This window comes from Adiantum capillus-veneris, chromosome 18 (genome assembly GCF_014529385.1).
Source record: "Adiantum capillus-veneris isolate H3 chromosome 18, ASM1452938v2, whole genome shotgun sequence".
In the NCBI taxonomy this organism is placed as follows: Eukaryota; Viridiplantae; Streptophyta; class Polypodiopsida; order Polypodiales; family Pteridaceae; genus Adiantum; species Adiantum capillus-veneris.
Genome location: NC_140948.1, coordinates 64,670,615 through 64,697,306, shown reverse-complemented (window position 1 = coordinate 64,697,306; position 26,692 = coordinate 64,670,615). Strand labels below are relative to the sequence as shown.

At 43.3% G+C, this 26,692-nt stretch overlaps 2 protein-coding genes across 2 annotated transcripts in view; both read right to left on the bottom strand.

The window, feature by feature from the left end:
* The window catches only part of LOC147435784 (Peptidase M1 family protein), a 46,814-nt gene extending 26,002 nt beyond the window's left edge, over positions 1-20,812 (bottom strand). The window contains exons 1-31 of the mRNA XM_086488724.1: positions 20,657-20,812; positions 19,415-19,501; positions 19,296-19,343; positions 19,094-19,228; positions 17,517-17,592; positions 16,632-16,711; positions 16,302-16,415; positions 16,148-16,222; positions 15,832-15,939; positions 15,515-15,727; positions 15,372-15,433; positions 14,867-14,894; positions 14,696-14,782; positions 14,564-14,589; positions 14,396-14,459; positions 14,222-14,302; positions 14,068-14,115; positions 13,961-13,984; positions 13,724-13,735; positions 13,591-13,647; positions 13,410-13,519; positions 13,242-13,322; positions 12,973-13,159; positions 12,747-12,895; positions 12,515-12,653; positions 12,291-12,437; positions 12,129-12,210; positions 11,875-12,050; positions 11,678-11,788; positions 9,726-9,842; positions 9,571-9,642 (exon numbers count right to left, since the gene is read on the bottom strand). Coding sequence (XP_086344850.1) covers positions 9,571-9,642; positions 9,726-9,842; positions 11,678-11,788; positions 11,875-12,050; positions 12,129-12,210; positions 12,291-12,437; positions 12,515-12,653; positions 12,747-12,895; positions 12,973-13,159; positions 13,242-13,322; positions 13,410-13,519; positions 13,591-13,647; positions 13,724-13,735; positions 13,961-13,984; positions 14,068-14,115; positions 14,222-14,302; positions 14,396-14,459; positions 14,564-14,589; positions 14,696-14,782; positions 14,867-14,894; positions 15,372-15,433; positions 15,515-15,727; positions 15,832-15,939; positions 16,148-16,222; positions 16,302-16,415; positions 16,632-16,711; positions 17,517-17,592; positions 19,094-19,228; positions 19,296-19,343; positions 19,415-19,501; positions 20,657-20,797 — 2,937 coding nt within the window. The 5' untranslated portion in view covers positions 20,798-20,812. The remainder of the gene's footprint in view (positions 1-9,570; positions 9,643-9,725; positions 9,843-11,677; positions 11,789-11,874; positions 12,051-12,128; positions 12,211-12,290; positions 12,438-12,514; positions 12,654-12,746; positions 12,896-12,972; positions 13,160-13,241; positions 13,323-13,409; positions 13,520-13,590; positions 13,648-13,723; positions 13,736-13,960; positions 13,985-14,067; positions 14,116-14,221; positions 14,303-14,395; positions 14,460-14,563; positions 14,590-14,695; positions 14,783-14,866; positions 14,895-15,371; positions 15,434-15,514; positions 15,728-15,831; positions 15,940-16,147; positions 16,223-16,301; positions 16,416-16,631; positions 16,712-17,516; positions 17,593-19,093; positions 19,229-19,295; positions 19,344-19,414; positions 19,502-20,656) is intronic.
* A 1,572-nt stretch (positions 20,813-22,384) lies between these two features.
* LOC147435783 (uncharacterized) lies at positions 22,385-23,296 on the bottom strand. Its single transcript, XM_086487785.1, has 2 exons — positions 22,702-23,296; positions 22,385-22,620 (listed from the first exon to the last, which is right to left on the bottom strand). Exons 1-2 carry the CDS (start codon positions 23,294-23,296, stop codon positions 22,385-22,387), a joined length of 831 nt encoding a protein of 276 aa, XP_086343911.1.
* Between the last annotated feature and the right edge of the window lie 3,396 nt (positions 23,297-26,692).

Sequence of the window (26,692 nt, the reverse complement as noted above, 5' to 3'; positions counted from 1 at the left end):
GATGAAGCCGAGAAATGGATCAAGGTGGCCAAGAAAAGAAAAGGCAAGGAGATAACGCACACGTCCACACCCACTATCATTAATCAGACACTAGAGGAGGAGCAAAGGAGACGGGTGCGCGCTTTACATGTGAGAATTTGCGGTCTTAAGGGCAAAGGCAATGTGGACGAAGAAGTAAAAGAAGTCACAGCCTTGATGGGGGTTCATGCACCGACGCACACAAGGGCATGGAGAGTGGGCAACATAAAGAAAAATGGAAGCAGTGGAGAAACCTCAAAAGAAAGAGCACTCATCCTCCATTTTCCCTCCATGGAAGCGAAGAAGTCCTTCTTGAAGAAACGACCGACTCTTAGAGAGACTGGCATCTTTCTCGGGGATGATCTCACCCTCTCGCAGATCGCTCATATGCAGGAAGTAATGCCGGAGATTAGAGCGGCAAGGGGAAAAGGCAAGATTGCCTTTTACCGAGACGGAAAAGTGGTAATACTAGAGCGACGCTCCACATGACGGTGCGAGACTTATGGGACCACACTCAAAGTGGCTGCCTGGAACTGCAACGGATCTATGCGTCTTGATGTAGGTGCTTTTCAGGATAGCTTTACTGGAAGAGACATCATCTTTTACTCTGAAGCACACCAAGCCCCTGGGCAATCCATGCCTCACATCAATGGATACAGGTGGGAGACAGCTTACAGATAGGAGACACGCTTAGAACACAGAGGGCGGGGCTCGGGGGGAGTGGCAGTGTTATTTAGAGAGGATCTGCAACCACTGATACATATAGCCCGCAGGGATGAGCATGCCAGGTACATGTGGGTGAGATTGAAAGCACAGACAAGCAGATATCTCTACCTAGCTATTTGCTACTTTCCCCCGAGTACATCAGTATATGCATCACCCAAAGGACAGTCCCCTTTCTCTATTCTGGATGATGACATATGGGAGTTCTCTAGGGATGGTGACATTATCATCCTAAGGGACTTCAATGCTAGGACTACCCATCACCAGGCAGTGTTTTATGATACTTCAGAGGAGATGCTAAGAGAGCTAGATGCTGTGGAGACCGGCCTGCCCAGACTATCACACAATGTGGAATATACTGAATATGGGCGACACCTGATAGACATGGGCACTGCACATGGATTGGCCATCTTGCACATGGATTGGCCATCTTGAACGGCCTACAGAGATTTCCTGATGTGAGAGGTTTTACATGCTTCCCACACAGGCATGGAGCCAGCACCAGTGGACTATGTCATGGCACAGCCGAATCTCATCTCTAGTATCCAGGATCTCACAGTTGGGCCCAGACCGGTCGCGGTAGCAGTAGATCATGCTCTGGTGTCGATGACCATCTCTTTCCAGTTCAGTGTAGCACACAGGCCACAGGTAGCAGCCCCTACTCGCTACACATTCACACAGGAGACGGATTCTATATACATGGACGGGATCTACAGACGCCTATGCATTGAGGACCCGGGGCGACCTCTGGAGGAGCTAACTACTATACTGACACAGACATTATATGAGGAAGCAGCAGAGGCATACCCACACACCCAGCCTAAGCAGAGCCGCCGATAAGGGAGCATGCCTCAAAACAGCTGGTACGATGAGGAGTGCCGCCAGACTAGAGTCAGACTTCAGAGGGAGGTGCTTTTGGGGGACGTCACTCACAGACAGTCACAGATTGACTTCCGGCGCCTGGTGCAGCGGAAGAAGAGGGCTTTTTTGGCTCGACTCGAACAGGACCTATATCAGCTATTCTTGAGTCAGGACTCGCGTAAGGCGTGGCAGCTCTTTCATGAGCAACCCCCCCCCCCCCCGCTATTTCCTCCATAGAGACCTGGGGTCAGTACGCATCATCTTTGTACACGGTACCTGGACAGCCGCCCCTCCCCAACCCCCCGACCCATGCCCCCACACATGTGCTTTTTTCACCGCTGAGATGGCGAAAAAAGCTATTGACAGGATGAGGACTGGGAGAGCATATGATCATTATGGCTTAGTCGCTGAGCATTTCATGCATGCCAAAGACCTACTAGCAGAGCTTCTAGCAGTTATGTTTAACTGTCACAAGGCGGGCACCACGTGCCAATAGAAAAGAACAGACTGACCAGACTTTTAGCACTTCAATAACAACCGAACTGAGAGAGAGAGAGAGAGAGAGAGAGACGACACGCGACACGGAGTGGCGGAATTCCACCCCAGAGAGTATTGGCCCCAAACCTTGGCGCCCCTTTCGGTATTTCTTTATATTGCATCATCAAAGTACAAGCCGGTACTCCAGACTCTGCACCTTCTCCAGGAAGCATGCCAAAGAATGAGCCCTAGCCTCATATTTAAAGGCCCTTGGCCTGAAAAGCAGTTTATATGAAAAGCTTTCAAACTCAAAAGCTTCTCGTCCAAAAAACATAAAAAGTTTTAAAAAACTTCTGGTCCAAAAAGCAATGCCAAAAGCTGCCAATGCAATTTACGGAAATCCGTACAGCCTGCCACGTCATCATGTCAACGTAATTTTCGGAATTTGTCTGCTGCGTTAGGTTAGGGTTAGGGTTTTTTGCAGAAGAGGGTTGCAGGTTTTAGGGTTAGGGTTTTCAGAATTAGGGTTTGCAATAATTAGGGTTTGCAAGTTTTAGGGTTAGGGTTTTCAGAATTAGGGTTTCAACAGTTAGGGTTTTTGGCAAAAATTAGGGTTAGGGTTTCTGCTCTCGGGCAACCACATCATCACTTCTTCTGTTACTTGTTCTTCTTAGGGTTTAGGCCCCTCGGCCGACATCTGCAAGTTGGCTCCCTTCTTCAGGGCTTTGACACGTCAACAATTTGTTACATCTCCCCTTCTTGAAAGAGAGTAATCGTTTGCGATTACAGCATATCTGCAAAACAACTCAAGTTAGCTCAAAAATTTCCGAGGGTCATTCCGAGGGACATTCCCAGGGACAATCAATTTGCTCTTTTTATTAAGGAGTTACCTTCTCCTTTCTGCTCTTTTGATCAAGGAGTTAGTTGCTCCTATCGGCTGTTTTGATCAAGGAGTTAGCTTCTCCTTTCGTCCATATCGGAACTCTTGATATTCCGGCGTAGTAAAATTAGCCATCACACCCAGACCGTACTGATCTTCCTCGGGTGTCTTGATGCACTAAAATTACATACCCAGGCACTCTCATCCAATTAGGAATATTCAGTGGTTGGCACATCACAATGCAACACAAATGCTCACATATGCATGTTACAAGACATAGAAACATAAAGCCGCCGATGAACACTCCTCCCGCATAACCTGACAAGGTCCAGGCTGGGAGATATTCAACGACTCCCTCATCACTCCTCCTGCATAACCTAAAAAGGTCCGGGCCGGGAGATATAGAGGCCTTTTACAACCAAACGCACCCCAGACCGCAACCTGCGTCGTTTGGAGGTGCTGAGAGTAGCCACTGCTCAGACTTCTTAATACTCCTCCCGCATAACCATCCAGGTCCGGGCCGGGAGTCACAACAACAATTATTTTACAAGCATACAACCAAACGCTCCCCAGGCATCGGCCAGAGTCAAACAATTCAAATCGAAACCGGTATCAAACCAGAGTCAAACAATTCAAATCGGCACCAAAACAGGTTCAAAACACATACCATCCATTTCAAACAAAGTTTCAAACAATACTTTCTTAAACAAAGTTCAAAAGTATCCAACTATAAAACAACTAGAGAGTTCATTCAGGCTTTTGTTCGGACAACCGAACTTTGAGGACGACTTGCTTGTCCTTCTGCATCACGGTGATGGTTCGGTTTTGGACTTGGAGAGTCGCATCATTCTTGTCATGCCAAGGCATGCCTAATAGAACGTCACAATTGCCCAACTTCATGATGTGGAAATCAGCTTTTCCATGATAATCTTGAATAGTCTCTAGAAGAGCACCAATGAGCGGTACTACTTTCTGAGTTTGCCCTGTGGCTAGCTCAGCTTCAATTTCTCCACCCTCTGCATCATAATCAAAGTGCATCTGCTTTAAGAATTCTGGATGGATAAAGTTCTCTGTAGCTCCGGGGTCAAAGAAAATAAGGGCTTTGAAACCATTGACTTTGCCATATGCTCGACACAATTCGTTTGTACTCTCAAGGCGCATGCCATAAATATCAGGAACTAGTCCAATAGCGGGTCTAGCTCTCTTAGCAGGAGGTGGCGCCGGGGTTCTGTCGACCGATGGTGCGAGCGTCGGCCCCTTTGGTCTATCAATGCGTTTGGGACAATTAGAATGATTGTGCCCTGTTTGAAAGCATCCAAAGCATCGGCCTTCTTATAGAAAGGTGTCTCGTTGTTGAGGCGTCAAACGAAGCCTTTGCGGTTGATTTTCACGAAACTCTCGAGAATTTGTTCGTTGTTGCCGAGAGTTGTGGTTAGTGGCCGGAGATTCTTCTGTGGTAAACTCTAGCTTTCCCTTCATCAGTTTGTAGCCGACCGCGGCATGGTCCATAAGTTCTTGCATGGTAGAGACTTGCTTGGATAGACAATATTCCTGCAATGGTGATGGTAGTCCAATGGTGTATCGCTGGCATTGGGCCTCCAAGGGAACAAATCTAAAGAAGGACACCGGAAGGTACACATCGAGAAACCTTTGGTTATATTCGTCCATGGTTTCAGTGGCAAGCATTTTCAAGTTGCCCCATTCTGCCAAAATCCGCACTTCAAACATAGAAGTCATGTAACTACGTGTAAAAACTGTCTTGAAAGCTTGCCAGGTCCTTGGAGCATGCGGTTGTGTCGCGATTGAACTCCACCATTGCATAGCATTATCTTTAAGAAATCCCGCTGCTCGAGAAATCTTGGATTCTTCTGTATAGTTCCCTAAAGCATAGATGTTGTCGAATTGCTGTAGAAACTGCAATGCTTTCTTGCGATCTTTCACCCCAGAAAAAGTGAAAATTTTGATTGTCGTGCCACCATCCTTGAAATCTTTGGGTTGGTTAGGCGCATATGCCAAGTATGGATAATAAGGGTATCCATATGGGCTCCAACCATTGTACCCTGGTGGCGGTGGTGGTGGAGGTGGGGGCAATGGCGGTGGCAAAGGCGGTTGCACTGGATCAAGGTCAGATGGCTGCACCATATTCCTGAAGACTCCCCCGATTGGAACGGACGGCTGAGAAGGTTGCCGGTTAGAAGCTCTCGTACTTTCTGGTGCCGGAGGAGGAGGTACCACCTGGGGCAGCAGAGGGGGTAACATGAAGTTCAAAAATTGTTGAAAACTTTGCAGCATTGGAAGATTCTGCTGAGGATGCCGCAAAAGAATGTCGTGGAGTTCGTTGAGCAGAACTGCAAATATTCTGTTGAATCCATGAATTCCAAGTATTGGGTTCTTAATTGGCTTATGCCCTGTAAGACACTGCGGTGAAGACGGGAGCGCGCATGATGCGCAATGAAGTAAGGGTGGGAGTGGCTGATAAGTCCGGGTTGGGGGGCGAAGATATCCTCGAATAAAGCTTTGTCTGCTCTTTTGTAGGACCAGTATGCTTTCAGAAAATCACACGCCTGATGCTCTGATACCACTGTCACAAGGCGGGCACCACGTGCCAATAGAAAAGAACAGACTGAACAGACTTTTAGCACTTCAATAACGACTGAACTGAGAGAGAGAGAGACGACACGCGACACGGAGTGGCGGAATTCCACCCCAGAGAGTATTGGCCCCAAACCTTGGCGCCCCTTTCGGTATTTCTTTATATTGCATCATCAAAGTACAAGCCGGTACTCCAGACTCTGCACCTTCTCCAGGAAGCATGCCAGAGAACGAGCCCTAGCCTCATTATTTAAAGGCCCTTGGCCTGAAAAGCAGTTTATATGAAAAGCTTTCAAACTCAAAAGCTTCTCGTCCAAAAAACATAAAAAGTTTTCAAAAAACTTCTGGTCCAAAAAGCAATGCCTAAAGCTGCCAGCGCAATTTACGGAAATCCGTACAGCCTGCCACGTCATCATGTCAGCGCAATTTTCGGAATTTGTCTGCTGCCTTAGGTTAGGGTTAGGGTTTTTTGCAGAAGAGGGTTGCAGGTTTTAGGGTTAGGGTTTTCAGAATTAGGGTTTGTAGCAATTAGGGTTTCTTGCAGAAATTAGGGTTTGCAAGTTTTAGGGTTAGGGTTTTCAGAATTAGGGTTTCAGCAGTTAGGGTTTTTGGCAAAAATTAGGGTTAGGGTTTCTGCTCTCGGGCAACCACATCATCACTTCTTCTGTTACTTGTTCTTCTTAGGGTTTAGGCCCCTCGGCCGACATCTGCAAGTTGGCTCCCTTCTTCAGGGCTTTGACACGTCAACAATTTGTTACATCTCCCCTTCTTGAAAGAGAGTAATTGTCCGCGATTACAGCATATCTGCAAAACAACTCAAGTTAGCTCAAAAATTTCCGAGGGTCATTCCGAGGGACATTCCCAGGGACAATCAATTTGCTCTTTTTATTAAGGAGTTAGCTTCTCCTTTCTGCTCTTTTGATCAAGGAGTTAGCTGCTCCTATCGGCTGTTTTGATCAAGGAGTTAGCTTCTCCTTTCGTCCAGATCGGAACTCTTGATATTCCGGCGTAGTAAAATTAGCCATCACACCCAGACCGTACTGATCTTCCTCGGGTGTCTTGATGCACTAAAATTACATACCCAAGCAATCTCATCCAATTAGGAATATTCAGTGGTTGGCACATCACAATGCAACACAAATGCTCACATATGCATGTTACAAGACATAGAAACATAAAGCCGCCGATGAACACTCCTCCCGCATAACCTAACAAGGTCCAGGCCGGGAGATATTCAACGACTCCCTCATCACTCCTCCTGCATAACCTAAAAAGGTCCGGGCCGGGAGATATAGAGGCCTTTTACAACCAAACGCCCCCCAGACCGCAGCTTGCGTCGTTTGGAGGTGCTGAGAGTAACCACTGCTCAGACTTCTTAATACTCCTCCCGCATAACCATCCAGGTCAGGGCCGGGAGTCACAACAACAATTATTTTACAAGCATACAACCAAACGCTCCCCAAGCATCGGCCTGCATCGTACGGAGATTTAAACAATACCAAAACAGTATTTAACACTTCTCCATCCGGGAGTAAAATCACCAATCATTGAAACCGGTATCAAACCAGAGTCAAACAATTCAAATCGGCACCAAAACAGGTTCAAAACAGATACCATCCATTTCAAACAAAGTTTCAAACAATACTTTCTTAAACAAAGTTCAAAAGTATCTAACTATAAAACAACTAGAGAGTTCATTCAGGCTTTTGTTCGGACAACCGAACTTTGAGGACGACTTGCTTGTCCTTCTGCATCACGGTGATGGTTAGGTTATTTTGTTACTCTGACTTTGTATCAGATCCACCACTTTGTAACTTTCAGGTCTCATAGGTCATTATGGCCTTTTGAAGACGTTAATATAACATTTCATTTCATTTCTCTCTCTCTCTCTCTCTCTCTCTCTCTCTCTCTCTCTCTCTCTCTCTCTCTCTCTCTATATATATATATATATATATATATATATATATATTAAAGTTCGATGATTTTGAAGTTTCTGTTCTATTCATTTTGTCACAAACTGCTGACGTGTCAAGCCACTGAAGAACGAAGCCACTGTGCAAATCCCGACTGAGGGGCCTAAACCCTAAGTGAAGAGGCAGAAGGAAAAAAAAAATAAAGCAAGACCATCACACACACACACACACACACACACACACACACACAAAAGATATGCAGCCAGCTGATGACATGGCAGATCTGTACTGACAGCTCGAATTTCGAGCTGGCTTGCTGACGTGGCAGACTGTACCAAATCCCGTGAATTGCGCTTACAATGTTAACGTGGCAGTTGTACGGATTTCTGCAAAACGTGCTGGTAAATTTTGGGCACTGTTTTTGGGCCACTTCCTTTTAAGTTTGAAGCTTTTCACTGTAACGGCTTTTCAGGCCAAGGGCCTTTAAATATGAGGCTAGGGCTCATTCTCTGGCATGCTTCCTAAAGAAGGTGAAGAGTCTGGAGTGCCGGCTTGTAATGTGTTGATGCAATATAAAGAAATACCGAAGGGCGCCAAGGTTTGGGGCCGATACTCTCTGGGGTGGAACTCCACCACTCCGTGTCGCGTGTCATCTCTCTCTCGTTTCAGTTGTTATCGAAGTGCTAAAAGTCTGTTCGGTCTGTTCTTTTCTATTGGCACGTGATGCCCGTCTGTGACACATTTCTCGCTTGGAGTGTCCAAGCTTGTTACAGTTGGATACATGTGGTCTAGTACGTCGGTACTTAGAGTCAATGTCTACTAAACTAATTTTTGTCTTATGTGTGTTTTGCAGGAGTAATCAAGGGTGGTTACAATTCTTTCAAGAGGGGGGTATGTCACAGAGTGATGAGTGGCATGACCGCAAGGGCAAAAGGGGCCTAAAACCTCGCAAGAAGAAACAGAAGAAGTTTTTACCAACTTACAATTATGGCTGAGTGGCCATTTAACTTAAAGAAGTTGTTCCAACTTATGGTACCCAATCGAAGGGCCTAAAACTTATAAAAAATAAAATCGAAGACCCCAAATCATGCAAAGACTGTTGACGTGGCACTGCCGTACAGATGGCCCACGAATCGCGTTGACTGTTGAAGTGGCTGTACGAACGCCCATGTTTTACAGAGCAACCCAAAGGGTGCATGCTTTTGGACACGGGAGCATTTGGGGCTTAATGCCTCCTCTTATGGCAGATTTGCTTGGGAGCGTTGCAAAGAGGGAGGACCCTCGGACATTCTACTTGTTGAATCATATAATAAAGAAATACCGAGAAGGGGAGCCAGTCTTTGGGGCCAGAACTTCTGGGCACGGAACTCCGCCATGCCATGTTGTTTCTCTCTCAGTTTTGTTAGGTTATTTCACTTTCTCTCACATGTGTTGCATTAGATCTTTGTCCAAGTCTATTCAGCGTCCCATATGGATCCACTGCAGTTCCATACCGCCATGTGAGTGTCTGTGTGATGTGTCTCATGGACCGTGAGTCCCTATTCGATGGTCTTGCTATAAGTGATGACTCAAAATCACCATGGTATGAAGCTCTCTTGCCCTCTGTGTGAGCATGTAGGACTCGAGGCATGCATGACCATCTATGTTCTAACCATATTCATGTAAAGTTGTCATGAAGAAAGATGGAATCATTGGTTAAAGTGCGTAATATCACCCTCTTCTGCATCAAAGCGATCCTCTCCATCTCTCTCCAAAATTGTAGAATGAGATGCCTCTTCTTGGTTGTGTCTTTGCCGGCTCTCCAAGCTTTTCTAATGGGAAGGGGCTCCTCTTCCTTATAGCTAAGCTTCTTGCATAGGGTCTTCCCATCTGCTCCGGGAGCGGTGTCGGTCTTCTCGTGGACACTGGCCGGGGAGGGGGGGGGGGGGGGGGGGGGGTAAGATTTGAGCTAAATTGAGAGCCTTGGTGACAATAGTTAATCTCCTGATACCCAAAAACAAAACAAGAGAGACAGCCAGAGAGAGAAGCAACATTCAAACCCAAGTCCATGGGTTCACAGATTATTCCACAAGAAACAATATTTAACAAAAAAACAGAAGTGAGTACCTTAGCAAGCTCTTGACGATGCAAGTCAAACTTCTTCCACTTGGAGAAAGCTGAGACCATGCGGGACGCAACCTGCACCAGAAAGAAGCTTAAGAGAAATATGTACACAAGCACAGCTATTGCACAAACCGTGTCAGAAATGCCACAATGACCACCTGTGGATTAATTTTGTCAAGCTTCAGGACCATGTCACCAAGAAAGCGATAACCTAAACCATCTTTTGCATGGAAGTTTACTGCAGATCCACAGAAACCTCCAACAAGAGAATAAACCTACATACCAAAACAGAGAAAGAGATATTACACCTGAAGGCTGAAAGCATCTACACATAGGAACCACCACAACCTTTAGGCTGCATGAGATGGAAAGAAAGAAAGAACAAGAAAGAGGAGAGGGGACAATCCAACAGTAGCTCAGTTGGTTTGATAGTATGCATGGGACAGCATGGTCAAAAGTTCAATCCCAGCTTCATGATTGTGCCATTTGTGGCAAAATAAAGACTAAAGCCCAGGACGTCCCAATCAAGTCCCAGTGGCATGAGTCATACAAAAATCTACTGCTAAAAAAATGGAAAGATCTTTCTCTCTCTCTCTGTGTGTGTGTGTGTGTGTGTGTGTGTGTGTGTGTGTGTGTGTGTGTGTGTGTGTGTGTGTGTGTGTGTGTGTGTGTGTGTGTGTGTGTGTGTGTGTGTGTGTGTGTGTGTGTGTGTGTGTGTGTGTGTGTGTGTGTGTGTGTGTGTGTGTGTGTGTGTGTGTGTGTGTGTGTGTGTGTGTGTGTGTGTGTGTGTGTGTGTGTGTGTGTGTGTGTGTGTGTGTGTGTGTGTGTGTGTGTGTGTGTGTGTGTGTGTGTGTGTGTGTGTGTGTGTGTGTGTGTGTGTGTGTGTGTGTGTGTGTGTGTGTGTGTGTGTGTGTGTGTGTGTGTGTGTGTGTGTGTGTGTGTGTGTGTGTGTGTGTGTGTGTGTGTGTGTGTGTGTGTGTGTGTGTGTGTGTGTGTGTGTGTGTGTGTGTGTGTGTGTGTGGTGTGTGTGTGTGTGTGTGTGTGTGTGTGTGTGTGTGTGTGTGTGTGTGTGTGTGTGTGTGTGTGTGTGTGTGTGTGTGTGTGTGTGTGTGTGTGTGTGTGTGTGTGTGTGTGTGTGTGTGTGTGTGTGTGTGTGTGTGTGTGTGTGTGTGTGTGTGTGTGTGTGTGTGTGTGTGTGTGTGTGTGTGTGTGTGTGTGTGTGTGTGTGTGTGTGTGTGTGTGTGTGTGTGTGTGTGTGTGTGTGTGTGTGTGTGGTGTGTGTGTGTGTGTGTGTGTGTGTGTGTGTGTGTGTGTGTGTGTGTGTGTGTGTGTGTGTGTGTGTGTGTGTGTGTGTGTGTGTGTGTGTTGTGTGTGTGTGTGTGTGTGTGTGTGTGTGTGTGTGTGTGTGTGTGTGTGTGTGTGTGTGTGTGTGTGTGTGTGTGTGTGTGTGTGTGTGTGTGTGTGTGTGTGTGTGTGTGTGTGTGTGTGTGTGTGTGTGTGTGTGTGTGTGTGTGTGTGTGTGGTGTGTGTGTGTGTGTGTGTGTGTGTGTGTGTGTGTGTGTGTGTGTGTGTGTGTGTGTGTGTGTGTGTGTGTGTGTGTGTGTGTGTGTGTGTGTGTGTGTGTGTGTGTGTGTGTGTGTGTGTGTGTGTGTGTGTGTGTGTGTGTGTGTGTGTGTGTGTGTGTGTGTGTGTGTGTGTGTGTGTGTGTGTGTGTGTGTGTGTGTGTGTGTGTGTGTGTGTGTGTGTGTGTGTGTGTGTGTGTGTGTGTGTGTGTGTGTGTGTGTGTGTGTGTGTGTGTGTGTGTGTGTGTGTGTGTGTGTGTGTGTGTGTGTGTGTGTGTGTGTGGTGTGTGTGTGTGTGTGTGTGTGTGTGTGTGTGTGTGTGTGTGTGTGTGTGTGTGTGTGTGTGTGTGTGTGTGTGTGTGTGTGTGTGTGTGTGTGTGTGTGTGTGTGTGTGTGTGTGTGTGTGTGTGTGTGTGTGTGTGTGTGTGTGTGTGTGTGTGTGTGCGCGCGCATGGAGGTGGTTTGGGGAGAAAGGGGGGCGGGGGGCAGTCAGCTGGTGGTGGCACTTGAGCAACTAATTTGCAAACACATGGGAGACAGAAAAGTACCTTGTTTGGATTTTTCATGTCAAATGCAGGATGATCTAGTAGGGCTTCTACATTCTTCACATTGCCTGGAATATCTGACAGGGCTTGCAAGGCAAGCCACTTATTGGTGACCTGCCGAGGGAGAAAAACCAGAATCGCTATAAATCTAGTAGCACCACATCAGCCTAGCAATTACAAAGTTATGTTTTGGGCCATACCAAAGAATCCTTTTGCCATTGCTCATAAAATTTAGATAAAACTTCAGTGCGTAATTCCCCAGGGTTTTGAGCTATAGCAGCCAGAGCTGCAATCTGCTCTGTCATATTTGTTGCTGTGTTGTATTCATTCAGAGCAAGCTGTATTGTCTCTGGCTCATTCAAAGAAGCAAGATAACCTGCTTGAAAAAATAGAAAGTCTACTTAGTGTCAAATTCAAAGTTCTCCGTATTTTCAAAACTATGGATCATCAATACCTAGTGAGACATTTTTCAAAGCTCGTCTTGCCATGCTTTCGTGATTAAATTCATAAACCTCATTGCTTCGATTAGTATTGACCTGCAATTCAAACATAACCAGCTCATAGTAAATTATCAGCAATAACCAACAGCAATCCACCTCAACAACAAATAACATACGGCATCAAGGAATTCTTGGCGCAAGCTTGATGCTATCTGCTTAACAACAAACCGACGAGCTGTATGAACTGCATCTGGATCCGCTACTTCCATCAAGTCCATAAGTTCACTTTCTGCTGGGAGAGTTATGGCCTTGGCAATAAATTCCTGCAGAAAAACAGACGCTGAAATTGCCAAAAGAACCAGACGTTCAGCCCATAAATTAGACTGCAATAGACTTTAACCTTGTCCAAGGATGAATTGCACAGAGTGCTCCGCAATCCATTCACAAAATCCTTATTGATAAATAGTTCCTTCCCTTGCTGCAGTGCGCTAACTAATGATAAAATTAATTTCCTTCCAATCGTTTGTCCTGCTTCCCAGCTGCAAAAACACAACAATATTTAATCGAGACCTGCTTAACACAAACGCACCCCAGCTTTGTAGAACACCAAAGTTACATGATGGCCTACTGACCGATTGAACTCATCCGAGTCATGAGCCAGAAGAAAGAGAAGATCCTCATCTGCGACGTCAGAAACAAGTCGGACAGGTGCACTAAAACCACGCAACAAAGAAGGAACGGGTCTCTCAAGAATATCCGTGAAAATGAATTCTTGCTCTGCCTGTAATAAATCGGAATTTGTGTTACTAAGGTAACCGACCACATATAGAGCAAACATGATAGAAACACGTTTCAAACCTTTTCCACTCGAAGAACCACTGTTGTCACACCATTTCCACAGTCATCTTTAAGAGATTTCAATGACGCTCCATCATACACAGAAGTCAGGGGTAAATCCTGCCCTTTACTACCCAGCAGCCCAATGGCCAAGGGTATCAACATGGGTTCCTTCGTCGGTTGCCCAGCAGTGGGTGGTATTTCCTGACTGTAGCAGCACAAAATGTCCATCATCTATGCATTAAGGGGCAGCCAAAGTCTCACGCACGTATGTATGTGTAAACACATACCGACACTTCAGTTGAAACGTGTGAGCAGAAGCATCATAAGAAGTATAAATTGTAAGGATTGGAGTCCCAGATTGAGAGTACCTGACCATGTTCGTAATTTACTCATAAACAAGTGACCAAAAACAGGTTCAATCATTTCACAAAGAAACATAAGAGGACTCTACATACCACAACCCAAAGTTTGCAAGATTTGCAGTGTTGGCATCCCGCATTGCAGCATAGAAATCGTCACAAGTTACTGCTTGACTATCATGCCTCTCAAAATATAGATCCATACCCTGCAACAAATAAGAAGGTGAAAACTGCAACCTCTCTGGAAGGTTTCTGCAGTGCCTGGGTAAGCAGATACCTTTCGAAACCCCTTCTTGCTTAGAAGGGTTTGGTACATTCTGACCACCTCCGCACCCTGCAAGAACAGTCTGGGTCAGAAACAAAAATCGTCAATTGAAGATGCTCTTGTCAAGTGTACATGACAAACATACCTTCTCATAAACCTGTGTCCAATGCCCATTAGGAATTTACAAAGAAAATAAAAGAGATCAGTCCACAATACCGGATAGCATAGAACACTAATAAAAGAGAAGAAGTTTCATAAACTCTCACCGTCACTGTTCCATGTGAGCATTCGTAGACCACAAATACACAAGTCAAATACAGGAAATACGTCAGTAAAATGTGATGTCGCTCTCGGTCTCCTTCATGCGACGACAAAAAACCACCCTACCTGTGTAAAAATTGTCCATCTGCAACCAAACATTGTCACGACTTCAGCAAAACATTGCACTCTTAAAGAAAACGGCATTAAAAACAATGGAAATAGGATTACCTTTATATATGAATGAGGCCTAACAGGGTGCGACATTGGACCTGCATCCTGAGATTAAACATTCCGCTGTTTTGAGGCAATAGAGAATAATGCCATTCGAAGTAACATGCCTTCAAAGCATGGTAGAAGTAGTGCCCCCTAAAATACAACAAACCTGAGGAAACTGAGATATGCGAAGCCGCACAACATCAGCAATTCGCTTTACAGCTCTACTTCCCATATCGGAGGAAAACTCCTGTTTGCAACAAAATTGTCTGTTTAAGTCCTTTTCACCAACAATTTGAGCTCAGATGGCAATAAAAAATGTAGCACAAGATAAAACTGTCACCTGGTCTCTAAAAACAGTGAGACCTTCTTTCAGGCTCAATTGAAACCAATCTCTGCACGTAACTCTGCATAGACGGGAATACAACAGGAATGATCTCCAAAGGCCAATACCTTAAGTAAATAAGATGTCTTAAAATAACATCACAGGGTCGTGATTAAGGAAGCCTACCTATTACCCGTCCAGTTGTGGAAATACTGCCATTAAACACAAGGAGATCCATGCAGCATGCCAAATTATCAAGTTAGAGAAAGCATTCAACTATAAAAACTATCAACAGCATTCAGCTCACAGACTACAGACCTCGTGCCCTATAACGCCCAAAATTGCAGCATAGTCAGCATCACTGGCAGTCTCTGGCGAAGCCAGCACTAGCCTAGAGTTGAAAATCTGTACAGTATTAATTGCAGTTATTGGCATTCACAATAAGATATAAAAGAAATCTGCTGCTGCGGTTGGACAAAAACAGCTTACATTTAAACTTTTATTCTCCATGGCACCCCTGCGAAATATTCAAAAAAACGAAGCTTCGCTAAACATACTGCCCAATAAAAAGTAAAGCCACACATATTGCAGGTAACTTGACAGCTAACCAAACTTAGAAAGAAAAGAGGAGAGATGTTTTCCCTTATTATTTTTAAGACCAGGCACACCAGAGAAAAGGGGAAGGGAAAAGGAAAGAGGGGGGAAAAGGTTTTCTTCTTTTTTTTAAGGTGTGTATATGTGTGTGTTGTTGTTTTGCCGGGGGGGGGGGGGAGATCAATATCGTACAGCCGTAATATGACCAATGTCAAGCCAGAATTCCTCTTGTAAACAGTCACTGCCTAAGTGAACCCTTAGCAATCCTATGGAAAAATGGAAAAACTATCTTGAGCTAACATCCAAAAAGGTAATGTTCTTTGTCCTTAAAACATCACATTAGGAAATCTACAGCCCCTAAACTCAGCAGTCAAGTAACAGAAATAAGCTGAACCCTTACATATTAAAGTCAGGAACTGCAACAATGTTGAAAAGATCAAGATCGTACTCCCGTCCAAACACCTACAATAGAACATAAACTGCTAACATCACTTGAACCCCCTAATCATAATGCATTTTGATGAAGGTTGCCTATGTTTCTACCTCCTCATCCCACTTCATAGCTGCCTTCAAAGAATACATTGCATGAACAGTTTTTGGAATGTCTTGTGCTGGAGTCCATATACGCAATGAAACCTTCCGGCCTGAGCAGGTGGTGAATTCATCATCTCGACTTGCAAGCTGACCCGCCACAAGTGCAAACAAATAGCAAGGTTTCTTGAAAGGATCCTCCCATAATGCATAGTGTCGACCCTCCTGTGTCACCATAAATACACCTTAGACACATACTATTAAATCATACACCATTCTAACTAGTCAAACAACATCTCATAACATGGAAAAAAAGAACTCCAGCATACAGATAGATCGCCTTGTTCAATAAGATTTCCATTTGACAGTAGCACTGGGTATAAAGATTTGTCTGCCTCAATGCGTGTCGTAAACTTGGCCATGACATCTGGACGATCCTGCAAATTCAATAAAAGAAACCGCTGTGAATTTACAACAGAGGTATCCAAGGCAAGTATACCTTCATAAGTATATTAAAAAGCACAGCATAGACATCCTAGGGTACCTAACATGTATGCACAGAATCGGATATGGCACACTAAACAGACATCTGCTCGAATTAGCAAAAAAACAAGAAAACAAAAATAACTTTCAAAAAATATATACCTGGTAGAAGGTTATCCTTCTAAAGCCTTCTGCTTCACATTGTGTACAGAAATTTCCCGTACTTTTGTAAAGACCCTGCCAGGGGGAGAGAAAGATAAAGGTCTGCACGTTGAGTAAGGCGCTAAAAAAGACTAAAATACTGGAAAAGAAAAACCTCCAATGTGGTGTTGTTTTGGGGCTCAATCTCTGTTGTAATCTCCAGCTTGAATGGTGTGGAAGGTGGACGATGTAAAATCAACTGCTTAGCAGACAATGAGTAACCCCCATCCTGCATGGTTCCATTTCTGTTTAGATTTTGGCAATTACAATACAAGGACCATAAATCATTCCAAGATGTTTATAACTATCCAAAACCATACATAGATATGTACACTGTCTAGAAGATTGTATCATGCAAACATACATAGGTACATAAATAAATCATAGATTTCATTAATTACAGGGTTTCAATGTTAAAAAGTTTACAGTCTTTGCAAAAAAGTACCTTTACATCTTCGCCATTGACTTTTAAAGAACGAAGTTTAACATCCACGCCATCAAGCTTCAATGGTGCATTTGCACCTCCTGCATGGTGTTATATGCAGTAAATGTTAAGGTATAAGATGACACAGTAAGTTCTAACGAGAAAAGACTTAAGAAAACACTTAAACAGCCTTTAAGTCAAAATTCCTAAAGACGCTTAGGAGTAAACTTGGAACTCGTATCTTTGTGAAAGTCAACCCAAAATGCCACTATTGCAAGAATCCTTGTGCACCTATCCCCCAGTAATGAATGATATATGTCTTGACGCTGAAGTAGAAGCCTATAATCACACCCCCCAAAAGTTACCAACAAATAGCCAGAAAAGTCAAATGAAAACGAGCAGCAAAATGTCTTACATAATCCACTTTGAAAGGTAACCTATTGTCAAACTCAGAGATAGTCAAATGAAAACAAGCAGCAAAATGTCTTACATAACACAGTTTGAAAGGTGAACCTATTTTCAAACGCAGACCCCAATCCCCTTACGGCCTTACCTTACAAAAACAGATTCACCAGGTCACATAGACATTCAATAACTGTGAAGTTACGTCATGTCAACCTGTAGTACATTAGGGAAAAGCTTTTCTGGTGAAACTGTATGAAGTGATTAGACCACAGACAACTCCAAATTCATTTGACTGAACTAACAAAGTTTCACTGACAATGCATATTTGGTAACATGATTGAACTCAGCAAAAGGGCCTGGTTGGTAGCAGCATATAAATTGTTCGAATGTATCAAAACAAAGAGACTTTCCAATCAGCCATCAAGTAAACAGCAGTTGGTTCGCTAACGGTTGCCAAACATGTCTTAAATATCTGGAAAATGCAACATGTATATTACCTACCTTCTGGGTGACTAACAACAGAAATGTTTGAATGTACGATCGTATGCTCCTCCCCCAACGCAAAGTTCAAATGGACCTGAAAACAACAAGAAAGTAAGGTCCAGAAAAAAAAATGTAAGGCAAACAAGATTTATTTGTCCCATTAGCACATTAGATATAGCCTAGACTCCTTTTGTGGCGTCAACAAGCCCACGTTGATGCATGCATGTATTACTATAAAATGATAGGTATCAGCCAAATGGAAAAATCCACTGATGGCTCTCATGTATCAGACTGATCCAGATATCCTGTAAGGTAAGGAGGTCTTTGATTCGTCTAACTCATTCTGTTCATAGAGATGCCTAGGCATGAGACATCAACTTTGAGCACGGGAATCACTTAACACAACTTCACTGCCAATATTTTCATAGTAGGGAGATAATAAGATGTATAGTTTGTTAAGAGTATATCTTATAAAGATCTACCTTCAATCGAGAACCACAATAAATTCTTTCTTGTAAAACATCCTCTTCATCCACTTACAGCTACGAGGACACTTCAAGAAGCAAAGATGGGAAGCCCCACTTTCCACTTGGTGGCTACTTGCCTCAATGCCCAATTCATCAGGCATTATCAGCATTCATCTGTGCTTTCCTTCTCCAGCTTGTGTTGAGAAGTTGTGCTTCTTTTCCATAAGCTTCCTATGATACCTTTTGGAATTACTATAAAACTAAAGCTACTTACAGTGTCTCCAATAAGCACATCTTTTCTTCCCCCTCCTCCCCCCCCCCCCCCCAAAAAAAAAGGGACAAAAAGGAAACATAAGCCTTACGGTGTGAATCACAAATGTTAGCACGTGAGTGACTTTCATTTTTTTTGTAGAGAGTAGACAACAGTCCCCTGCATTTACTCTACAAAGATGAAGAATGCTTGATAAGCGGAGAGAGGTGGTAGAACACGTGTCCCGTGGCAATGGTGGCCTTCTCTTCAGCACGACGAGCTGATTAAAGGAATGGTACGGTTTTCATACTGAAGAGTTTCCCAACTGGGCCTATTTTTCCTCTCTGAACTTTAAAAAAATGTACATTTTGGTTCATAAATGAACCAATTTACTTTTGTACCTATTTGCTCATTGAGAATTATCTACATATACTTAGATGAATCCAGATAAGCCCAAATTCACCTTTACAGGAAATTGCACTTGTGGTGGTCACGTAGTCATTTGTTCACTGCAAATTATCTGCACCATGACTTTGCATTCGACAATCACATGATACCAATAGCAGAGCATAGCTGACAATATTTGTGAATGAACACATATTTCCTCCAAATAATCTTGATGCAAGAACCAAAGAGGACTATATATAGTGAGTCCATGCCGGTACGCATTGTAAATATGTAAATAGACCTTGTCCATAATATCTTCAAACATTGTATGACCTTATGCCCGTAAGCCATACAAAATCAAGCATTCGCTCTAATAACAGCAAAACCAACAAAATCAATTTGATACTTCAATCCCAGTTTCCATTTCCTTGTCAAACAGATTGTGCAGTGTTGGTACTAATTAGGTACTACGTATGAGTGATTTGAGTTACCGTTTCAAAATAATAGTCTGGCTTCTCATAGTCCTTCAAAAAAATCTCCTTTGGAACCTCCTTTGCCATCTCTTCTTTAGCTATGGGCTCAGCTGCAACAGTACAGGTAACTCTCGCAAGTTCTCCTGCCAAGCTCTGTCATGGTATTCATATTATTAGATCAGACTAAAAGCACAGCCAATGTTCATGACAATTGAAATACCTGCAAGAATAGGGTCCTCCGTGATAACCAGGAAGCAGATCTTAACCACTACATACCAAAAAGCACCCTGCTAAGTGTCAATGCATCTTCTACAAGAAATTCGATGTCCAAAAACTCACGTTAGTAGAAGCTCGCTGTCCAAGTCTCGAACTACAGCCGTGATTGCTGAAACAAACACCTAGTCTTACAATATTCTTTTCAACTCCCTGCATTCAGGCATGAATTTCAGAAGAGAAAATCATGACAGCTTGCATTTTGATCAATGAAGCATTAGCCTTCTGGACAGAGCTTGTCGAAAGTAGGTTATGAACTTTGACTACAAATGGCCGGCCTTGATGGTGCACGTTATATAATGTTCTTGCTTTGTATACTTTGGCATAAGGCCTTCTCAAGCCTAAATATGTGAGAAGTATGAACATGGGCAAACCTTGCCTGCATAATGGGCGCAATGTTAAAGGAGAGTGCTAGTCTCTGAGCTGGAGCTGTTAACAATTAATCATAAAGGTGAGGGAGAGGAGTCCAACAATATCCCAGGTGCACAATCTTGAAGTATAACAAGCATGAGCAAGAGAGAAGTTAAATATCCGACATATAAACCTTCCTGAATCGACAAGAAGAAAATATAAGGCGCAATCAATAGACTAATGTTGGAGAAGACAATATAACCATCTACTCTGATATGCATGATACGACTACATATCATGCTCAATTCTCAGTCACTTCTCACTGCTGAAGAGTACGCTAAGTAAGGTGTCCACGTCCTTGGTGCTTCTCGCACGTGATGGCAACGCTTGGGTCACTTAAATTCAATTTAGTCAATTCTGGCAGGTACAAAGTTAGAGCATACTCTTCACACACATCAGCCCCTCTGTGACATGTCCAATCAGAGCATTGGATGCTTGGACTGAGTATAAGGAATGGACTTATTTGCCGTTCTAAACAGTGATGAACAAATGAATGAATGAATGAGTATCCATTTTTGCAATCATCTGCTAGAGCAGTGAGATCATAAAGTGTTCAACAAGAAAATTTGCTTCATGATATTGCCATAAAGACCATATCATGCATACCAATCCAAGCCATACTGGCATTTTTGCTACGAATAACGTGGCAAATGGGCCCTCCAAAGAAGCCACTGACAACAAAATGCAATGCCAAAAACACATCCAAAGAAGGAGAGGAACTCGCACAGGAGACAGCCCAACGCAGCCATGGTTTGAAATTCGTGCAGCAGTGATGGACCGATGGCAAGGCAGGCACAGCCTCATCGTATTTGGATGGGGCTGTAAGGATTTACGTAGGCCCCCGCGCGTGTGTGTGTGCGTGCAGATGATGAAAAGTAGATTGTGGGTCTTTTGTACCTGGTGATGATAAGCGAGGCTTCGTGTGGGTGTCAGGAGAGTGGAGCGCTTAAGGGTCGATAAAGGGCCGAGCTTCCTCCAGCAAGACGACACAACTCGCTCATTTATATGACATCTTCTGCTTAAAAAGGATATAGGCATTCCCTCTAATGCAAATTAGGAGTTTTTACAGGTTTTCTATATATAGGCTACAGATGGGGAGCGGGTTCCAAGACTATAGGGCAAGATTAATGCTAACCCCACTAAAAGCAGGTCACACCCAATGGGGTTAGGAAATCTGCCCGTAACTTTTTAAATTGGAGAACCTAGCAGCCGATAGCTTTCACTTTATTAAAAAATAATAAAAATAAATGCGGCCAATGTTACGTAGCAAATCAACTCAAACAACCAAATACAACGCAGCCAATGCTACGCAGCAAATCAACTCATCAAGAAATGTAGCAGACGTTGGCAACCCACAACAACTCACACCTGCTCACTTCAGCTGGAACAGAAACAATCCAAAACACTCATCAAGGTTCCCATTGCCTAGAAGCATTCACTGAAGGTGCACTTCCCCTGTAACTCTTCATACCGTCAAGCAGTACAAGATAGCTTCTTCAAACTTCCCACTTCATTTCTTGCTTTCTTGCCATTATAGGTTTCCTTCTGCATCTCGATATCTAAATGCTCTAGCGTTTTCCACATCATAGCAATGCTCAACAATACCTCATGACACTACTTATCATGTTTGTCCACCAGCCAAAAACTCTGTCTTCTTCTTCTACTCTCAAAGAGCAGCAGCCTGAAGCGAGCTCTCCATAGGAAGGATCTCGGCGAGCTACATCTTCTTGGCGGAAGTGTGTATTTAATTTACTTCAAAGCCTGTACTCTTGAAAAAGAATACCGCACCACGAGTAAGTGTTCTCTCTCTCTCTCTCTCTCTCTCTCTCTCTCTCTCTCTCTCTCTCTCTCTCTCTCTCTCTCTCTCTCTCTCTCTCTCTCTCTCTCTCTCTCTCTCTCTCTCTCTCTCTCTCTCTCTCTCTCTCTCTCTCTCTCTACATAGTGCAAAAAAATCTTTCAGCACCATGTCAGCTATCTCAGTACCATACTATAAACTATAAACCTGAAAACCACCACCAAGCTTTAAAATGGAATGTTTTTAGAAGGTATCATTTGTTGCCTCCTAGCATGCAAAGAACAATAAAATATAACATATCAGACACATGTACAAACCAAACACTCTCTCAATTGCAACGCACAAAGATCACATGCTCTATTTGAGAAATATACTTCATCTATTCTTTGATATATCCTGATTGGTTCTACCGTAATTGATGCAAGGAAACTTCAAACACGTAGAAGGAGAGGATGCTCCTAAGCCAATAAGTATGCGAGACGACCCCCTTGAATACTTGGACACGCAAGATCTTAACAATTGAGGTCAAGAGTATGCAATCAATGTAATAAAGTAGTACATTTGTTTAGTTCATCGTCCATTTTTCTTTTAGGATTTATGGTGTATAACGTGAATGTTTGTTTATGTGTCTACTTTACTAATTGTCAATTTAAGTGATAAACCCAAAAAGGAAGGTGGCAATCGACGTCGCTACAAACAAGCTGTTAATGATTATAAATCGCACCTATCATAGCTTGTCTGCCATCTTGTTCAAAGTTGTCTTGTACGCCGTTTGCAAATAGTAAAAAGATTTCTAACTTCTGCCGCTCGATACTCGCTAGTTCCTCATGCTACGAATTATGTGCCTCCATCAACTTGTCATGGTGTTGTTTCTTGCCTTCCTCTGCAAACTCCCAACCTCGCATAAGGTCCTTCGTTGCCTTTGCAAGGCCAACATCAAATGTGTGTGTCTGTTTCCTTGTGTTCTTTTCCACCCCTCCATTGGTTGGAGTCTTCTCAAAGGAAGTGGTCTCAGAAGCTAGGCCGAACACTCGAGGACTTCCAACACTATTGTGACTTGGGGCACCTGCTCAAAGAACCGTAGGTCAAAACCTTAAGTTACAAGCATTCCCTATAACGATTTTTGAACAAGAAAACATCGGCTTACCATTGCTTGTATCAATGACAATTGCAGTAGGGTTTACTCTTTTGTCCATCCTACACAAACGATCCATGACCTCATAGACCTCAATAGGAAAATTGCAATGAGTGAAAGTGGCTTCTGCCACTCTTTCTATAGGTGTCATGGTCCAATAATAATCCTTTCCATAAGGCGTGTTCCTTTCCCAATCATTGATCTCCTGATATGCCATGGGAAGGCGTTTGTACTTTTTGTATGCTTGTTGCAAATCCACTGCCAAACCTCTAGAGGCACACAATGCAACAATCTCCACCCACTGCTCCTTAGTGGTTTTTAGCTTTTGGTACAAGTCGGCTGAGCTTCGTTTGTCATCGTAGTGCTTCTTGCACTCCAAGAGAATGACTTGGGAACGAAGATCCCATAAGAACCTACCATTTAGACTTTTCTTAGCTTTTGTAGATACTTGTTTTTTGTTGGCTTTCCGAGCTCCCTTGTGACCTCTCTTCGGTGCACTGGTTGGAGGCACAACCTCTTGTACAACACTAGGGAGAGACTCTTCTTCGGGCATTTGTGTTGCAGGGATGTGGTCGTTGACAATAGAGTTGATGATACTGGATACCATATTGGCAATGTGTGGATGATGGGGAACAACCGCTCCAGGCGCAAAGAAGTGTGAGATGCATGAGCAGCCTGTCCCATGGCAGGGAAGGGAAAATAGCTCAATGAGAATTCAAACCATGCATGGAAAAAGCAGTCGAATGTGCTTGATGAATGGAGTTTGTGAAGTTTTTGGTATGAAATGATGACTCCAGGAATCCCATCGCTGCCTCTTCTGATGATGGGACATGAGATTCAAATCCACTAGTTGTGCACGCTCCTGACCAAACCACTCCACAACAGAGGCAGGATGCATTGATTGGTTGTGTGTAGTCAAGGACGGGGCAACAAGTGATCTAATGGTTGTAGGTCGAAAGGGCGAACGAAAAGAGAAAGGGTTGTTGAAAGACATTATGCCACCTGCAACATGAAGATGTGTATGTAAATTTATATTGAAGATAGTGTCATTCTCTTGTGGTGGCTGCTAGTTTCTATGCAAAGAGGTATGCACTAGCTTTTAGGTTTTTTCCGTGGTGTTGTTTAGGTGAGGCTAATACAAACAGTCATGTAGTCCTTATTTTCTACATATGGACTTCACATGAACACAGATGTACACATAGAGGGTGATTCTCTCTCTCTCCCTCCTCCCCGTGTGTGTGTGTGTGTGTGTCTCATTGTTTCGAAACTATTCCAGCCTACCAAAAATCCACACAATATTTTTACTGTTAAGCATGGCCAATGCATACACTACATTGTGCGCGATGGAAAGGACTCTAAAATCCATTGTTGCACTTCAATTGACAGTCCCAACTCAACAATTCAAAGACTCATGCATTCCCTCTACGCATGCAAGAGAACGTTTCACACTCAGGAAAACACTTGTCTAATACTTGTGCAATCGAGAGAGATCACTGGAAAGATGGCGCAGGCAGCTGAATTTTTTGAGGACTACTCAAATATTCGAAGACTCAAGCATTCCCTCCATGCATACAGGAGAACAATTCACACTCGGGAAAATACTCCCATACCTATGCGATCAAGAGAGACCATTGGAAAGATGGCGCAGGCAATTGAATTTTTTGGGGACTGTTGCAGTCAACAGTGTGATGTGCCTCTATCTGATGTTGTGCAATGCACACGGTCCCGTATGTAGGCCGCTTTTGGATGCTGCAATCAAGAGTGTGTCAACCTACAGTCACGACAGAGGTAGTGGCACACGGAGGAAGGCCAAGATGGCATAGGAAAAGTTGGGGTAGAAGGGCATCTGCATGTTGAAGGCATGGACAAACTAGCTGCCCCGGTCAAACCTGCATAAACTTCGCTTATCACCTACACTTTCACAAGGTAATAGTGGGAGTTCCAGAATTGCAGGAGATTTCTTTCCCCCAGGTGCGACTGCTTTATAGCAGGGTTAATTTTACCCCACTACCCCCAATCCCCCTGGGCGCACTCTAACAAGGCATTGCCTCTGCAAATTTGTATGGTACAAAATTTGGTGAATTTCTTAAGAAACGTGGGACTTTTGGCTTTGTCCTTTCTACAACTAGGTTTCTTTTCAATCTTGCAACTTATGTTATCATTTTATGTTATATATGTAGTAATTTAACTAGATTGTCCTATCATCTAGATGGAATTGTGTTTCCGACGAGTCATTTTATTCCTTGCCAAAGATGAGCCATGTGTGCAATAACATTCACAAATCTTATGAATTGTGAGCGATCTCTCCTTTTCACCATACTCCACACCCTACAAGTATGATGCTTCATGCTCACACTATCTCTTAAGAAACTCCAGGAATTCACTTTTGAGCTATGTGAAGCAAAGGGCATTGATCTCTAGCATCCAATTGTGAGCATCTTCTACCAGATTATATTGTCATATTGTCAAAGAATCTATGCCCAGCTCACCTTCTTACCTTTCAAAGTTGCTTTAGAGATAAAACATTTGATATGTGATCAAATACAATCTCATGTCGTGCATGATATAAATAGTGTTTCCACTTACATAGATCATGAATGATAGCATAAAGGCTAGAGCTCTTGCTCAAGGGCAGAGCGGTTCAATTAAGATTTGTCTAGATTCTTGCTCTCAAAAGCCACACGTTTATGATAATGAAGTAGCATCACACCAATGGATTTTTCACTAACATCTATTTCCAAAACAAATGGGTTGTGAGGATCCACAATAGGTAGTAGGAGCAGTAGCTACCTTAAGCTTATCAAAGTTAGCGTGTCGTTGCTCCTCTCCCCAATCATAGGCACGTCCTTGAGCTTCTAATTGGTCTTTCACTCATAACCTCCAGCAAGCTAAAGAAAGCCTTGAACCATGGGGATAAAGATATCCTTTGCAAGTTGGATAAAAATGTTTGAAAGGAACAACTTGAATCTCCACTCAAGAATCTAGTGGCTAGTAGACGGAGAAGGCCAGCAAAGGCATGGAACTATGTGGACAGCTTTCCAAACGGAAGGCCGTCTAGCTCATATAGTAGTTCTAGAAATGAGCAAGACAAAATACATGGCAAAAGTATGTGAAAGAATCCAAAAGTTTGAGTTATATGACATTAAAAGGACTCTACCTGGTTTGGCTAAGTTCATAAGGAAGCAAAAGTAGAAGGAGTCTAAAGTGATGGCAGTCGCATTGTCTGATATTAAGAACAATGAAGTGCAAGTAATCCGATACATTCCAAAGTCAGAAAGTTGTGGGAATCGTTGAGAGGTGGAGTCCAAAATTTATGCTACAGTTTGCTTGATATGAACTTCAAGAGCACGATTAGTGATTACAACAATTGAGAGCATATTAACTACACTTTGGGATTTGAGGCGTAAAATATATGAGTGCTTCCTATTACCTTTTAGTCAAAAAAATCTCTCTCTTTTGCTAACCGCTAGGGGTACTCACTCATTGCTGGATGAAGGAGTAGGTGTTAACATACTAGGCGACCATGTTAGATAGAAATTGGTAATTACTAAAATGAAGCTGATACCTTTTAGAATAAGGATGGGCGACCAAAGAATAGTGCAAGCCCCTGGCTTAGTAGAGAATTTATAGATCAAAGTTGGTTTTGAGAAGTTTAAAACCTACTTTTTGGTACAGTATACCGTTAGAGAAAAATAATGTGGCCTCAATGAGTATTTTTCCCATTGTTGAAATTGACTTGAATCCTTTTCTGTTAGATAAGAAGAAAGCAGAGAAACAATGACAAAAGTACCCTAAAATTTTCACTGAGTCGAATCAGTGAGAGAGACCAACTAGTTTGGACTACAGAGCTTTAAATGAGGGAGCTGATTAGATAATTGGGGAAACTTCATATGAGAATACAGGGGGTATGAATAGATCAAATAGAGATCAAACTGAGTTCAAGAATCAGGATATGTGAATACCAAATGGCGTAGGTCCGATAACATTTGAAGGAAAACAAAAT

Bases quoted from the DNA above. Each gene is read 5' to 3' on its own strand.
- LOC147435783 (XM_086487785.1), bottom strand. From the start codon at position 23,296: ATGGTATCCAGTATCATCAACTCTATTGTCAACGACCACATCCCTGCA. The intron at 22,621-22,701 runs GTAAGCCGATGT...TTCTTTGAGCAG, and splicing joins TGTCATTGATACAAGCAATG to GTGCCCCAAGTCACAATAGT.